The 16,788-nt window shown below is 46.0% G+C and overlaps 2 protein-coding genes across 5 annotated transcripts in view; one reads left to right on the forward strand and one right to left on the reverse strand.

Annotated features, from left to right (window-relative positions):
* The window catches only part of mlh1 (mutL homolog 1, colon cancer, nonpolyposis type 2 (E. coli)), a 55,556-nt gene extending 53,466 nt beyond the window's left edge, over positions 1-2,090 (reverse strand). Inside the window, exon 1 of the mRNA XM_055633518.1 lies at positions 1,696-2,090. Coding sequence (XP_055489493.1) covers positions 1,696-1,808 — 113 coding nt within the window. The 5' untranslated portion in view covers positions 1,809-2,090. The remainder of the gene's footprint in view (positions 1-1,695) is intronic.
* LOC129696088 (TPR and ankyrin repeat-containing protein 1-like) overlaps positions 2,073-16,788 on the forward strand; it is a 121,959-nt gene continuing 107,243 nt past the window's right edge. For 2 of the 4 annotated variants that reach the window (XM_055633505.1, XM_055633506.1), the window contains exon 1: positions 2,073-2,281. In XM_055633505.1, the coding sequence (XP_055489480.1) occupies positions 2,073-2,281 (209 nt within the window). Of the gene's footprint in view, positions 2,282-8,973; positions 9,129-12,292; positions 12,387-16,788 lie in introns of all 4 variants that reach the window. The other 2 variants (XM_055633508.1, XM_055633507.1) reach the window with 2 other exon arrangements.

Consider the following 16,788-nt stretch of genomic DNA (forward strand, 5'->3'; position numbering starts at 1 on the left):
AAACGGGCTCCTTAGCTCATGCTGACCATCAAATCCCCATCTATACTGAATCCCCATCAGTCTGAAGAAGGGTTTCGGCCTGAAACGTCGCCCATTTCCTTCGCTCCATAGATGCTGCTGCACCCGCTGAGTTTCTCCAGCATTTTTGTGTACCTCCCATCTATACTGATCCCATTTTCAAGCACAGCTTCCAGAATCTTCATGCTTTGGGAATTCAAATACCTATATAGACAATTCTTAAATTCTGCTCAATCACCCTGTCAGCTTGTCCAAAGCAACCCAGCCTCTAACCAGAGAGTGGTAATACTCCATTAAACCTTTATTCCAAACCTTAAATCTATGCCCTCTGGTTACAGACACCTCTCCTATGGAGAAAGGTTTACTTCTACCCTAACAATGACCCCCGGATGGGATCCACGTTGGGTGATGGAGGTCGGGCAAGGACTACATTCAACACTTTGTAACGTTGTTAGCACCCTTTGCGTAATGCGTAATGAAGGGCAAACTTAGCATGCAAAACAAAGAACTTCACTGTGGCATGACACATGTGATAATGTACAAGGGCACACCAGTAGACCCCGTGACCTGACCCCCGACTGCCGAGGGTTCGCCTAGGAAGAGTGGCCTAACTACTAGGTGCCACTACAGGATCAATCCATCAAGTTAATAACTAGCTGTTTCACCTTGCTGACATTGAGAGGGCAGTTATGTCTAAACACCACGTTACTAAGCTCTCCATTTTCTTCCTCTACTCCATCTCGTCATTGTTTATATTCCGGCCCACCATAGCGTCACAAGCAAATTTGTAGAAGGAGTTGGTACACAATTTATTTGTACAGGTTGAAGATTGGTGGCGAAGAGGCTTTTAGAACACTTGCCTTCATTGAGAAGGGTATAAGAGTACAAAAGATTACAAGATTGTTCCCGATGTTGGGGAAGTCCAGGACAAGGGGTCACAGTTTGAGGATAGAGGGGAAATCCTTTCGGACCGAGATGAGAAAAACATTTTTCACACAGAGAGTGGTGAATCTGTGGAATTCTCTGCCACAGAAGGTAGTCGAGGCCAGTTCATTGGCTATATTTAAGAGAGAGTTAGATGTGGCCCTTGCGGCTAAAGGGATCAGGGGGTATGGAGAGAAGGCAGGGATGGGATACTGAGTTGGATGATCAGCCATGATCATATTGAACGGCGGTGCAGGCTCGAAGGGCCGAATGGCCTACTCCTGCACCTATTTTCTATGTTTCAGTGTAGGGGATTGGGTCTTTGCAAGAGACAGGAAGAGAGGATGTGTCATCTTGTTTCACTGTTGCAGACCTACTCTGACAGTTCAGTCCTTCAGAACGAAATCACCTAAGGCCATGAAGGGTTGAGACTCTTCTTCAGACCCGAAACGTCATCCATTCCTTGTCTCCAGAGATGCTGCCTGACTCGCTGAGTTCCTCCAGCATTTTATATCCATCCTCGGTGCAAACCAGCATCTACAGTTCCTTCCCACACAACTGTTACTGTCAGGGCCCCATTCATAATATGCACCTCTCATTCATACAAAAATAATGTAAAAATATTAGCAGTTTAACGATTCCACCGTGACACACCGAGGAGACTGATGACATGCAAGATAAATATCTATGCCACACGGTTGCATGGGTTATTTTTGGGGAGGGGTCGCTCTTGACAAATGCATTCCAGCCCACCTGTTCTCCACCATTTCTTTAATGGCATTAGCGGGTCGCTGGATCACCTCTCCTGCAGCAATCCTGTTCACCACCGTTTCTTCCAGCCTGCGAATGACTCCAGGATCGGCCATGGCCCGCCGCTTACTGCTGGGAACACCAAAACACAAATGTTCTCCCTCCCGCCGCCAAAATATGTCCGCGCCCTCTCTTTGCTCTTTGCCTGCGACCAAGCCTGGCGAACCCAAAGCCCCGAGAGAGGAACAGAGGAACCTTTGCTTTGCTCCCACCTACAGCAGGAGCTGCAAGAAGTGGAGGCGGTCGGTCACTTGCAAGCTTGCAAGCAAAGAAGTGGAGCTCCCCGGTGTCTATCACCGGGTCTGAGCCATTCATTCCACATGCAAAGAGCGATTGCAAATGATCTGCTTCTGGTTGCAGTTCCCTCCCGACTGCAACACACACGCACAAAATCTGCACCGCCCCAACCTGGAACTACAATTCCCCGAAGCTTGGTTGGTTCCTGTCAGCGGAAGTGTGTGTGTGTGTGTGTGATGATGGTGGTGGAGCTCACTTTGATCATTTGTCTACAGTGCGAATACTGGATACGGTAACAGAAAAAACCCCTTTGCATTTGCATCCCCCCATTATTATTTTTGTTGCAAGCTATAGTTCGGTAGTTGTAACGATTGTTGCATAAATAATACACCGCAGTGCAAAATGAAAGGGCAAGGAAGGAGAAACAACATTTCTATCGCACTGTGTGTGTGTGTGTGTGTGTTTTGAAATCCGGAGAAAGCCTTTTGTGGAAGTGCAAATATGCATCCTATTCCACCGTCCAAAAAAAAAGCATTATCGCCGAGGAATTGCAAAGCCGTTTTCTAATTAATGAAATGAATGGTATTATTGGCATAGAGGATATTATATCTATTCGTCTGTTGCACAATGTGTTGCAGTGTGATCACGTTGGAATCCGAGTTATTTTTTCCCTTTCAGTTTTGTACCTGCTACGATGCCTTGTGTTGCAACACTCTTATATTTTTCATTGCCTGAGCTCGTCGAGCCGTTGCTCTTAACGGAGGATGGCGTTTGAGAAAGTTTTACCCCATTCGACAATACAAATTCGGATTGTCTCCCGTTCAGGCCTGTGTCACCAATCTGTTGGATTAGCAGCTGGTTCAAGCCTCAAGTTGAAGTGGCATTTAGTCGATGAGCTGCAACTCAATAGATCTGTCAGTGTCTATAGAGAATGGAAAAAAGTTACAATGATCTAGATTTACAGAGTGGCAATAACATTGAACCATAGATGCTGCCTCACCCGCTGAGTTTCTCCAGCATTTTTATCTACCTTTGAATTCATTAGAGATTATTCGACAACATGCAAGAAGTATGATTTTTTTTTAAAGATTATTTAAAAAAGGCCCTGATTACAACGAGGGAGGTTAAAATTATATGATACTGACTGTTTGTCAGGCCAGTGCTTGTGCAATATGACCAATTCTGGTCACTTGGTTACAGAGAATGTCACTCTGCCCTCAAATGCATATCAACTATCTCTGACCTCTCTGTCCCCGTCAAAGGGGATTGAAATCTAGTACAAACCCACTGACTCCCACAGTTACCTTGATTACACCACTTCCCAGCCTGCCTCCTGAAAGGGTGCCATCCCCTTTCTCGATGTCTCCAACAAGACTGACCCCTCACCCTTGTCTCCTCTGTGTCCCACAGTTTTGCTCTAGTTCCCACTATCACCCTTCACATCCAACACCCAATTCTCCTCTGTGCCACCCACGGTTTTGCTCAAGTCTTCCCACTCATCACCCTTCACATCCACACCTCCTTGGTTCTTCTACCTAATTTCGTGCTTTCACCTTCAACTGTTATTGCCACCCAGGACCGCAGCAAGCCATTCCCATCCTCAGGCTCTCTTTGCAGTTCGCTGATTTGGCCCATCTGATGTGGCGTCCTGACATCAGTGAGAGCAACTTTAGACTGGGCCCTTCCTACCTGACTAATGGCCCTTCCACCTGTGCTTTGCTCCTGCAACTCCCCAGGACCTTTCTGTCCTTGACCCAGGATGAGTAAGCAAGCCATACAAAGGAGACAGAGGCTCACATGCAGTTCGCTATTGCATTTGGAGCATCTGATGTGGGCGTCCTGACATCAGCGAGACCAACTTTAGACTGGGCTGCTTTTTTGCTGAATAATGGCTCGCTGTCAGCCAAGCCCTGCTAGATCACCCTGTTGTTAACCACTTTAGCTCCCCATTAGTACCTTTCTGTCCTTGACCTCTATTGAATGGTAATTGGCTGCACACAAACAGCCACGCCAACGTGCACGTCGCCTGCAACCCTTGGTGTATGAGCCCCCGGTGTGCGCTCGCAGAGTCCCGCGGCCATTCCCAGCCGCGCGGGGCGATGATGTTAGGCCCCGCTCCAGGACTCTTCAGCCCCGCAACTCGGGTGGGGGAAGTCGCCGTTGCGAGAGCCCTGAAAAGCGGTCTCCCTTCAGGGAGTCGCGGGCTCCCGGTGCCGCCGTCCACAGACCTGTCGTTGGGGCCTCCGACTCTCCGGTCGGGCGGCAGCAGCAGCAGCAGCAGCATACCCCCCTATCCCCTCTGTCCTCCCACTATACCCCCTCATTTTGGTGTGTATCAATTTCTCCCAGCCACCCTGCTCCTTTGCCCTTCTTCCTGCACTCAACTCCCAACCCTGAGTTTGTAATCCCCTCTCCCTTCCGCCCTGTCCCTATACCATCAATATTTCTCCCTCTGGCTTTGCTTTTTGCTCCTCTTCACTCCTTACCTGATATCCTTGGCCTCCTTTTCACCTCTAGCCTTTGCCACTTAGAAACATAGAAACATAGAAAATAGGTGCAGGAGTAGGCCATTCGGCCCTTCGAGCCTGCACCACCATTCAATATGATCATGGCTGATCATCCAACTCAGTATCCTGTATCTGCCTTCTCTCCATACCCCCTGACCCCTTTAGTCACAAGGGCCACATCTAACTCCCTCTTAAGTATAGCCAATGAACTGGCCTCAACTACCTTCTGTGGCAGAGAATCCCAGAGATTCACCACTCTCTGTGTGAAAAATGTTTTTCTCATCTCGGTCCTGAAAGATTTCCCCTTTATCCTTAAACTGTGACCCCTTGTTCTGGACTTCCCCAACATCGGGAACAATCTTCCTGCATCTAGCCTGTCCAAACCCTTAAGATTTTGTAAAGTTTCTATAAGATCCCCCCCTTAGTCCACTCATCTGTCAATAAATGCCACGCCTAGCTTGTACCTACTATTGGTTGCAAGGCTTCGTTCAGCCCCACCTCTCTTCCCCCGATTACTAGCAGACCCAAAACAACCACTCCATTTTCTCCATCGATGAATTCCTCCTGCACTTTGTGTTTTGCTCACGATTCAAACATCTGCAGTTCCTTGTCTACAGAAAGAGAGGTCTAGTCGTTGAAAGAATGCCACTTTGTTGGACATCTCGGCCTTTAGGGAGATGTAAATCTGAAATATCAGGGTTGATATTGGTGCCTTGGCCAATATTTTTGTGTTGATAGTTGGGAAGTGAGTGTTTATCTGTATTTATAAACTTGTAGGGAGATCTTGGATGACTTGAGGAAGAATAAGTGATAGTATCTGATTTTAATTTCCCTGCTACTTATTGCTTCACTATTGTCACATCTGCAGTGATACAGGAAAACGTTGTTTTGTGCACTATCCAGGTAAATAATTACATACATGAAGACAATGTCATACAAAAAGAGGGAAAACTGCACAGAATATAGAGTTACAACTATAGAGAAAATGTGTATTTAAAAAAAGCATAAGGTTTGCAACAAGATAGATTGGGAGGTCAGCAACACATTCTTAGCTAATGAAATGCCGTTCAAAAGTCTGATAATAGGAAATAAGGTTTTTTTTCCTCAATTTTGTGATATGTGCTTACAAGCTTTTGTCTTTTCGGCTTGGCGGGGAGAAGCGGGAATAAGGGTGGTCCTTGATAATGTTGGCTGCTTTCCCGAAGGCAGTGTGAAGTGTGGCCAGCATCAATTGATGGTGGGGTGGTACTGCAGGCTGGTTGGCGTGATGGACTGTGCCCCGGCCACAACTCACTTCAATTTCGTACAACATTGAGCAGAGCAGTTGCCAAATCAAGCTGTGATGTATTGTGCTGTGATGAAGATGCTTCCCTCTTAATTCCTGTGTCTCTGCTGTATCTGCTCCCAATATAATGTTTTCCATTCTAGGACATTAGAATGTCCTTTACCCTCAGTAAATGTGGTTTCTCCGCCCCCTGCTATTGTGGATGGATTCCTCACCCTCATATCTCCTTAGTTTATTACAGGTCTGCTCTCGCTCTTCTACCCCAGAGGCGGAACAGAGGGATGGAGTTCCCTTGCTCCTCGCATTTCACCCAACCAATCTTTGCATCCAGCCCATAATTTTCTGACATTACTGCCACCCTCAATGTGCCATCGCCACCCCTTCCTGCGGCCTGCAGAGACCACTCTGTCCGCAACTCCTTGGTTTGATCATCCCCTCCTCACCCCAAACCACCCTCCCCTCCCAGGCACCTTTACCCTGGTGGGGGAATGTAGCATTGATCACATACACCACGTCTCTCACTTCCATCCCAGCAGCTCTTCCAGGTCAGACTTTCACCTCTCAAATCAGGCAATAGCTTTGCTCAACATTCATCTGTCTAGTGACTGATGGGGGAAGCTTAACAGAGATGTGCAGGGCAAGGTTTTTTTTAAACAGAGTGTCGTGATAGGGGTCTGGAACGCATTGCCAGGTGTACTGGCGGAGCAGATACAATAGTGGTGCTTGAGTATTTTAGATGGGCACATGGCAGTGTAAGGAATCATGGGTGACGTGCGGCAGATGAGATCAGTTCAACTTGGCATCATGTTCAGCACAAACAATGTTGGTCAAAGGGCCCATTCCACTGCTCTACTGTTCTATGTAATGCTAAGACCAGCTCTTATCTGCCTGCATATAATCCATATCTCTCCATTCCCTGTATATCTATGTGCATATCCAAAGGCTCTCTTAAATGCCCCTATCAACGTAACTGCCTCCATCAGCACCCAGGAAGTGCATTCCAGGCACTCGCCACCCCCTGTATATATAAAATAAAAAATGTTTGTGCATATCCTTTTAAACTTTGCCTTATTTTAAAGTTATGCCCTTTTGTATTTGATATTTACATCTTGGGGAGAAAAGGTCTGTCTACCATGACTTATGAATATAAGGTCGACAAAGGTGCTGGAGAAACTGAGCGGATGAGGCAGCATCTGTGCGTGATGGACTATGAATATAATTTGATATACTTATGTAAAGCAAAAACCATCCAAGTCTGGCTAGATATAGATAGATATGCCATTTATTGTCACTATACATGTACAGTGAAACTGAAAGCTGCTCGTACTCAGTGCATACATACAATTTAGCACAAAAAACAAGAAACAGAAAAAAAACAAAAAACAGAAGGGAGATGGGGGGGGGACATATATACATATATCATATATACATATATACAGATGGAAGTCCGTGTTGGGCGGTGTAGTCAGTGCATGTGTGAATTTGAATTTATGGTAGATATAATTCTCGGAAAGCAACTATTCCTGAGTCTGTTTGTCCTGGATTTGATGCACCTATAGCGCCTTCCAGAGGGCAGCAGGTCGAACAGTCCAAACGCAGGATGGGAGCTGTCTTTGATGATCTTCTTTGCCCTGCTAAGGCAGCGGGAGGTGTAGATGTCCATCAGGGAGGGGAGAGGGCAGCCAATGATCCTCTGCGCTGTCCTGGTTACCCTCTGAAGCCTCTCCCTGTCTGCCATGGTGCAGCTGCCATACCATGCTGTAATGCAGTATGTCAGCAGGCTCATTCCAGGCACTCGACGAGCTGTAGATAAGGTCAGCAGCAGGTTAGAGTCCAGGTTGTGCTTCCTGAGGACCCTCAGGAAGTGCAGCCGCTGCTGAGCCTTCTTGATGACCGCTGTCTTGTTGTCCGTCCAGGAGATGTCAGCAGCGATATGGATGCCGAGAAACGGAAGGTGTTGACCCTCTCCACACACTCGCCGTTGATGTGTAGGGGGGCTAAGTCGGTGCTGTGCCTCCTGAAGTCGACAATGAGCTCTTTTGTTTTCCTGGTGTTCAGAGCCAGATTGTTTTCTGAGCACCAGGTTGTCAACTTCAGGACTTCCTCTCTGTAGGCTGCCTCGTCTCCCTTCGAAATAAGTCCGACCACAGTAGTGTCGTCAGCAAATTTGACGATGCGGTTGTTGTTGTGGGCCGGACTACAGTCGTAGGTGTAGAGACAGTATAAGAGGGGGCTTAGCTAACCTCTTCCTGTAGCCAATACTCCCTAGTCCAGGCATCATTTGTTAATCCAGGCATCCAAAAACATGCAGGTTTATTAGATTGTTTAAGAAGGAACTGCAGATGCTGGAAAATCGAAGGTGGACAAAAATGCTGGAGAAACTCAGCGGGTGAGGCAGCGTCTTTGGAGCTAAGGAAATAGGCAATGTTTCGGGCTGAAACCCTTAATTGGCAGCTGTAAATTCCCCCTGGCATGCAGGTGACTGGTTGGATTTAGGGGAGATTATGGAATTTGGGGAGAATAACATGAGATTGGTCGAAGGACAATAGTGTGGATGTACATGGTGCCGTATGGCCTGTTTTCATGCTGTATGCCTCCATGACTCTATGTGTAGGAAGGAACTGCAGATGCTGGTTTAAACCGAAGATAGACACAAAAGGCTGGAGTAACCCAGCGGGTCCGACGGCATCTCTGCAGTTTATTCTACTCTATGTTTTCGTTTTCTCTATGACTATTCAGGCTAGAGGGGCAGATACAAGTGCTGTCTCTCTCTCTCTCTCTCTCTGTGCCTCTAGCGGGTTCAAGATTCCAGGATATGCAGTCTCTTGTGTCTCCGCTGTCAAATGTTTTGATTAGCACCCTGTGAAGCACTTCTCTTGGTTCATAACACAGCTGCTATGTAATCGGAGGTTGTGACTGTGACGAGTTACACCAAGGTTTCGTTTTGGTAAACAGAGCGCTTATTTCCCAGGGGCCGAGCCCGTTTGGGTGATAACACGCTAGATAGTTTCAGCAGTAGACTTTGTCGTTTGTGCAGGAATGTTAATACTTGGTTTCTATCTTGTTAGTTACAGCGATTGCATGGAGAGAGGGCGCCGGTGGGTGGATCTGTAATGCTCTGTGAAACCGAAAGCTACGCTTGCAGTTTGCTTGTTTCGGGAGAGAAAGTTAAGTTTTGTTTTCCTGCTGCAGACAGCCGTTCCCAGCTGAGCAGAAGGGTTCCGACCCGAAACACCACTCATCCTTTTACTCCGGAGATGCTGCCTGACCCGCTGAGTTACTCCAGCACTGACTTTGTCTGCCTTTGTAGCTGGAAGACGCGGCGAGGAGCTGAGCGGCAAGAAGAGGTGAGGAATGTGGCTTTGTACTTCCCTCTGTCCTCTATCCGTCCTCACCCCTTGTCTGAAGAAGGGTTTCGGCCCGAAACGTTACCTATTTCCTTCGCTCCATTGATGCTGCTGCACCCGCTGAGTTTCTCCAACATTTTTGTCTACCTTCGATTTTCCAGCATCTGCACTTCCTTCTTGAACACCCACCCCTTGGCTCTCCAGTTGTCTTACTGCTCCCAACTCCATGCAAACTATTTTACCTCCATTCCCACATTGCCTTTGCCACAAGTGAGCCATCTCGCTGCTGTTTAGAACATTGCTAGCGTTCCTTGCGAAGGCTGTCCATTTCTTTTAAGTTGATCGTCCAGTTTTATTTTGGTGTAAACGCCACCCTGGGCTCCATTTTTAAAAAAATGTTTTGCTTTGATTCTTGGCCCATGCATCTAATCCATGTTGTCTTGAGTTGAGAGTCCCAGTGATCATCTTGGAATTTGTACTTGTAGTTTGTGGTTTAGTGAGTATTGTCTGAACCCCGAGTCACGTAAAGTACTATTCATGCATGAAACTACAATGTTTTCATATTTCCAGTTCGTGTACCTAAGAGATCTTGGGTTTTTTTCTGATATAAAATGTATTTTCTAAAGAACGAACAGTGCAGATAAGAAGCACAATAAATTAAACAAACGGCACTTGCAGGCTGTGTCTACCACAGCATGGTACAGGTATTGCAACAACGGGTTTTAGACCAGCCTGAAGGTAATTTATGTTTAAGAAAGAACTGCAGGTGCTAGAAAAATCGAAGGTAGACAAAAATGCTGGAGAAACTCAGCGGATGAGGCAGCATCGATGGAGCGAAGGAATAGGCGACGTTTCGGGTCGAAACCTTTCTTCAGACGATCTGTAGAAAGACTGGATAGACTCGGCTTGTATTCACTAGAATTTAGAAGATTGAGGGGGGATCTTATAGAAACTTACAAAATTCTTAAGGGGTTGGACAGGCTAGATGCAGGAAGATTGTTCCCGATGTTGGGGAAGTCCAGAACAAAGGGGTCACAGTTTAAGGATTAGGGGGAAATCTTTTAGGACCGAGATGAGGAAAACATTTAACACACAGAGAGTGGTGAATCTGGAATTCTCTGCCACAGTAAGTTAGTTGAGGCCAGTTCATTGGCTATATTTAAGAGGGAGTTAGATGTGGCCCTTGTGGCTAGAGGGATCAGGGGGTATGGAGAGAAGGCAGGTACAGGATACTGAGTTGGATGATCAACCATGATCATATTGAATGGCGGTGCAGGCTCGAAGGGCCGAATGGCCTACTCCTGCACCTATTTTCTATTTTTCTATGCAGACCCACCTGGTCTGCTGACCATTGCTGCTTCCTCTCCACCTCCCCTCCCTCTCTCCAACACTCCTGAGATGTCACCTGCACGGAGTCCCCTCTTCCCACCTCCTACTCCCCAACATACTGCTCAGGTCTCCTGACAGATGTCACCTGCACAAGGCTACTGAGTCCCCTCTTCTTGAACACACCCCCTACTCTCCAGTTGCAGCCCCACCTATGACTCTTCATATTGCCCAGCCTTTCAAGATGATGCATGGACAGACTGTTTAGAACAGGGAAAGCACGGTAGGGGCCCGATGACACCAGCCCAGGCTACTGAAGACTTTGCTCTTCAGAGCTGTGTGGTATTCTACAAGACACACAGTGTTCAACTCTGGGCTTGCGTCTACAGAAGTGGTGTTTCGGGTCGGTCCAGCTGGGAAGGCTGTGGAAAACACTTAACTTGCCTGGTACCTGAAACAAGCAAACTGCAAAGGTTTCACAGACCCATCATTCACCCATCCCACTCACCACAATGACTACAGACCAGTAGCGCTCACCTCACATATTATGAAGACATTTGAGAGACTTGTCCTCTCCTACATCAGGACTAGTGTGTCAACTCAAATGGATCCTTTACAGTTTGCATATCAGCCCAACATCAGTGTCGATGATGCCCTCATTTACATGCTGCAGAGGGCGTACACACATCTGGACATCCCTGATGCATCTGTAAGGATTACATTCTTTGACTTCTCAAGCGCCTTTAACACAATTCAGCCCCGACTGCTAGGGGAGAAGATGGAGAAGATGAAGGTGGATCCATTACTGGTACTGTGGTGTTTGGATTACCTTTTCCTCAGACCACAGTACGTGCGCCTACAGAACAATGTCTCAAGCACCATCCTGAGCAGCACAGGGGCTCCACAAGGAACTGTGCTGGCTCCATTCCTGTTCACCATCTACACAGCGGATTTCCAATACAACACCAACAGCTGCTTTTTGCAGAAATTTTCAGATGACACAGCTGTTGTCGGCCTCATCAAAGGGGGCAATGAGGAGGAGTATAGAGACACAATAAACAACTTTGTGGAGTGGAGTGCACACAATAACCTCCATCTCAACACTGCAAAAACAAAGGAGATAGTTGTGTATTTCAGGAGGGGGAGGAGGAGGACTCAACCAACACCAATCACCATCAGGGGCACTGAGGTGGAGGTGGTCGCCAACCACAGGTACCTTGGTGTGCAGCTTGACAGTGAGCTGGACTGGAAGAGTCATATGGAGGCGGTGTACAGGAAGGGACAAAGTCGACTGTATTTCTTAAGGAGGCTAAGGTCATTCAACATCTGCCAACCCCTACTGTGCAGTGTCTACCATTCAGTGGTGGCCAGTGCTCTGTTTTTTGCTGTGGCCTGTTGGGGAGAAGGCGCCCGCATAGCGGACAGAAACAGACTGGACAAGCTGATCAGGAAGGCCGGCTCAGTGGTCGGGGCTGACAACTAATGGTCCAGCAGGTGGCAGAGGCCAGAACTCTGAACAAACTGGGTTCAATAATGACCAACCCCACTCACCCACTCCACGCCCTGAAGGTGATCAAGAGCAGCATCTTCAGTCAGAGACTGATTGCACCAATGTGTAAAACTGAGAGATATAGGAAGTCTTGTATACCAGCTGCTATAAGGTTTTATAATGCACAAAAATAATTTTGCATTTTTTTAGTATTCATTCATTGTATTTTAACTTATTAAGTATGGAAGCTATCTGAGGAAATGTGTGGTGTTATGTCTGTCTTGAAGCTGTTGTGGCACTGTAATTTCCTGTAAAGGATTATTAAAGGATCTAATCTAATCTAATCTAGAAGGGTCTCGACCCTAAACCTCGCCTATTCCGTCACTCCAGAGATGCTGCCTCATCCGCTGAGTTTCTCCAGCATTTTTGTCTACCATCTGAAGGTAATTTACGATCATTGTTGATGTAAGCATTTTGAAAACAGTTATATGCTCTCATGTTTAAGTTGTTGTGGTCTCTAAATTGAATGGAAGCAGATTGGATGCTACTCCCAGCCTGGCAATGTTGCAGAGTAGGTAATTTGGGGAAATATTATAGTAAAAGAGGGGAACCTATGGGAACAAAACCACAAAACCACAAACCAAAACAACAAAAACAAAATGTTTGGAGGCAAAATTGACAATTTGATATTTTGCATCATCCAAAGCTGATCCAAAGAAAAGATGAAGTACGAAGGTAAGCTAGCCAAGGATATAAAGCAGGATAGTAAAATCTTTTTCATGTATGTGAAGAGGAAAAAATTAGTTAAGACCAAAGCTGGACCCATGAAGACTAAAAAAGGTGAATTTATTATGGGGAACAAGGAAATGGCAGATGAATTGAACAGGTACTTTGGATCCGTCTTCACTAAGGAGGACACAAACAATCTTCCTGATATACTAGTGGCCAGAGGATCTGGGGTGACGGAGGAACTGAAGGAAATCCACATTAGGCAGGAAATGGTGTTGGATAGACTGATGGGATTGAAGGCTGATAAATCCCCAGGGCCTGATGGTCTGCATCCCAGGGTACTTAAGGAAGTGGATCTAGAAATTGTGGACGCATTGGTGATAATTTTCCAATGTTCTATAGATTCAGGATCAGTTCCTGTGGATTGGAGGGTAACTAATGTTATCCCGCTTTTTAAGAAAGGCGGGAGAGAGAAAACAGGGAATTATAGACCAGTTAGCATGACATCAGTGGTGGGGAAGATGCTGGAGTCAATTATAAAAGATGAAATGGTAAATAGTGGCACATTTTGTGTGTCTGTATCACCTTGGCTTTGCACAGTGTGAATTTCACTCAGACAGCTTGCCCTTTCCCCCGCCTTCATAACGGGCTGGTGAAGGAAGTGATGTGTGTGTGTGTGTGTGTGTGGTACACAAAAATGCTGGAGAAACTCAGTGGGTGCAGCAGCATCTATGGAGTGAAGGGAATAGAAACATAGAAAATAGGTGCAGGAATAGGCCATTCGGCCCTTCGAGCCTGCACCGCCATTCAATATGATCATGGCTGATCATCCAACTCGGTATCCTGTACCTGCCTTCTCTCCATACCCCCTGATCCCTTTATCCACAAGGGCCACATCTAACTCCCTCTTAAATATAGTCAATGAACTGGCCTCAACTGCCTTCTGTGGCAGAGAGTTCCAGAGATTCACCACTCTCTGTGTGAAAAATGTTTTTTCTCATCTCGGTCCTAAAAGATTTCCCCCTTATCCTTAAACTGTGACCCCTTGTTCTGGACTTCCCCAACATCGGGAACAATCTTCCTGTATCTAGCCTGTCCAACCCCTTAAGAATTTTGGAAGTTTCTATAAGATCCCCCCTCAATCTTCTAAATTCTAGCGAGTACAAGCCGAGTCTTTCCAGTCTTTCTTCATATGAAAGTCCTGCCATCCCAGGAATCAGTCTGGTGAACCTTCTCTGTACTCCCTGTATGGCAAGAATGTCTTTCCTCGGATTAGCAGACCAAAACTGTACGCAATACTCTAGGTGTGGTCTCACCAACACCCTTTATAACTGCAGTAGAACCTCCCTGCTCCTATACTCAAATCCTTTTGCTATGAATGCTAACATACCATTCGCTTTCTTCACTGCCTGCTGCACCTGCATGCCTACTTTCAATGACTGGTGATAATAAAATATATTATTATTATTATTGTTATTATTACTGGACAGTTTGAGATCAAGAAAGGAGGTCATGCTGAGGCTGTTGAAGAACTTGGGTGGATGTCCTCGGGGCCTGATGGGATCTATCCCAGGTTATTGAACGAAGCAAAGGAGGAGAATGTGGGGACTTTGACAAGCATCTTTGTTGCTCCTCTAGTCTCCGGCAAGACTCCAGAGGACTGGAGAGGGACCAATGTTGTTCCTTTGTTTAGGAAAGGAAATAGATAGAATCTAGGGAACTGTAAGCCAGTGTCTATTGGCGAGAATGTTTTGAGATGGGATTTACTCCCATGCGGAAGAAAATTGGCTAATTTGGGATAGCCAGCACGGCTTTGTCTGCTGCAGGTCCTGTCTCACTAACTCGATTGAGTCTTTTTGAGGAGGTGACAAAGGAAATGGATGAAGGTAGGATGGTGGATGTTGTATCCATGGATTGTAGTAAGGCTTTACCAGTGGTAGTAATGCAATGAGAATGGAGCCAGGGTAATATGGGTCTTTGATTATATTAGCTGCCTTTTTGAGGCAGTGCCTCCGATAGATCCATTTGATGATGGTTATGTTCGTACCCATGATGCACGGGACAACATCTACCATTTCCTGTAGTCTCATTGCAATAGCCAATATCTTTTAATCCATGAATGTTCAAATGGGCCCATACAATGTCTTTGGCAAGTAATTTAAAGAGACACACACGCCCAGACATGTGTGCACACACACACATGCAGGCATGCACATAGATGCGTGCTCACAGGTGCACACACATTCCAACACCAAGGAGTGAACTAAACAGACTTGATCCACTGTAGTTTGTCCACCATTGTAACAGGTTCCTGGCAGATGCCATCTCTGGCCTATATTCATTGCAGGTACACCTAATTCAGTCACCTATTTGTTGACTGCAGCACACCAATGCCTTTGCTGTCTCAAAAGTCTAAGGAAGTTTGGCAGGTCTCCAATGACTCTTACCAACTTCTATAAATGCACAATAGGAAAGCATCCTATTGGGATCCATCACGGCGTAGTTTGACAAATGCCCAAGAACTGAACAAGTTGCAGAGAATTGTGGATGTAATCTTGTCCATCACCCAAGGAGCCACCCTACTATTGATTTCATCTACACTTCATTGCCTCGGGGAAAGCAGCCAAAATAATCAAGGGTTTTTTTGTTTTTGCCCCAGTCATTCCCTTTTTCTCCCTGCTCCCATTGGGCAGTAGATACAAAAGCATGGAAGCATACACCACCAGATTCAGGAGCATCATCATCTACATAACAGCCCTTCCATAAGCTAGTCCCAATCCTCCACAATCTAGTTTGTTGCAGTCCTTTTTCTCCGTAACTATTATGTTGTGGCACTATATTTTACACTCTGGCATTTTTCTCCTTGCTGTACGGGTGGCACGGTGACGCAGTGGTAGAATTGCTATCTTACAGCACCAGAGAACAGGGTTTGATCTTGATTAAGGGTGCTGTTTGTGCAGTGTTTGTATGTTCTCCCTTTGACCATTTGGGTTTTCCCTGGGTGCTCTGTTTTCTTCCCAAGCCTCCAAAGATGTATAGATTTGTAGGTTATTTGGCTCCGATAAAATTGTACGCTGTCCCTAGTGTGTAGGATAGTGTTAGTTCATGCGGATCGCTGGTTTGTGCAGATTTGGTGGGCCGATGGGCCTATTTTCATGGTGTTTCTCTAAACTGAACATTACTAAACTAAATTAACTCTTCTACACGGAACAGAACAGGACAGGAATCGGCCCATTATGCCGCATAATGATGCCTAGTTAAACTGATCTCATCTGCCTGTACATAATCCATTGAAAAATATAAAAGTGGAGAAGTCTCCAGGTCCTGACAGGATATTCCCTAGGACATTGAGGGAAGTTAGTGTAGAAATAGCCGGGGCTATAACAGAAATATTTCAAATGTCATTAGAAACGGGAATAGTCCCCGAGGATTGGCGTACTGCGCATGTTGTTCCATTGTTTAAAAAGGGTTCTAAGAGAAAACTTACAATTATAGACCTGTTAGTTTGACTTCAGTGGTGCGCAAATTAATGGAAAAGATACTTAGAGATAATATATATAAGCATCTGGATAAACAGGGTCTGATTAGGAACAGTCAACATGGATTTGTGCCTGGAAGGTCATGTTTGACTAATCTTCTTAAATTTTTTGAAGAGGTTACTAGGGAAATTGACGAGGGTAAAGCAGTGGATGTTGTCTATATGGACGTTAGTAAGGCCTTTGACAAGGTTCCTCATGGAAGGTTGGTTAAGAAGGTTCAACTGTTGGGTATAAATGCAGGAATAGCAAGATGGATTCAACAGTGGCTGAATGGGAGAAGCCAGAGGGTAATGGTGGATGGCTGTTTATCGGGTTGGAGGCAGGTGACTAGTGGGGTGCCTCAGGGATCTGTGTTGGGTCCTTTGTTGTTTGTCATGTACATCAATGATCTGGATGAATCAGAGTCAGTCAATTTATTGTCATTTGGACCCCTGGAGGTCCAAACGAAATGCCGTTTCTGCAGCCATACATTACATACAAATAGACCCCAGACACAACAATAATTACATTTAACATAAACATCCATCACATAGCTGTGATGGAAGGCCAAATAAACTTATCTCTCCACTGCACTCTC

Source organism: Leucoraja erinacea, chromosome 4 (genome assembly GCF_028641065.1).
Source record: "Leucoraja erinacea ecotype New England chromosome 4, Leri_hhj_1, whole genome shotgun sequence".
Classification (NCBI taxonomy): domain Eukaryota; kingdom Metazoa; phylum Chordata; class Chondrichthyes; order Rajiformes; family Rajidae; genus Leucoraja; species Leucoraja erinaceus.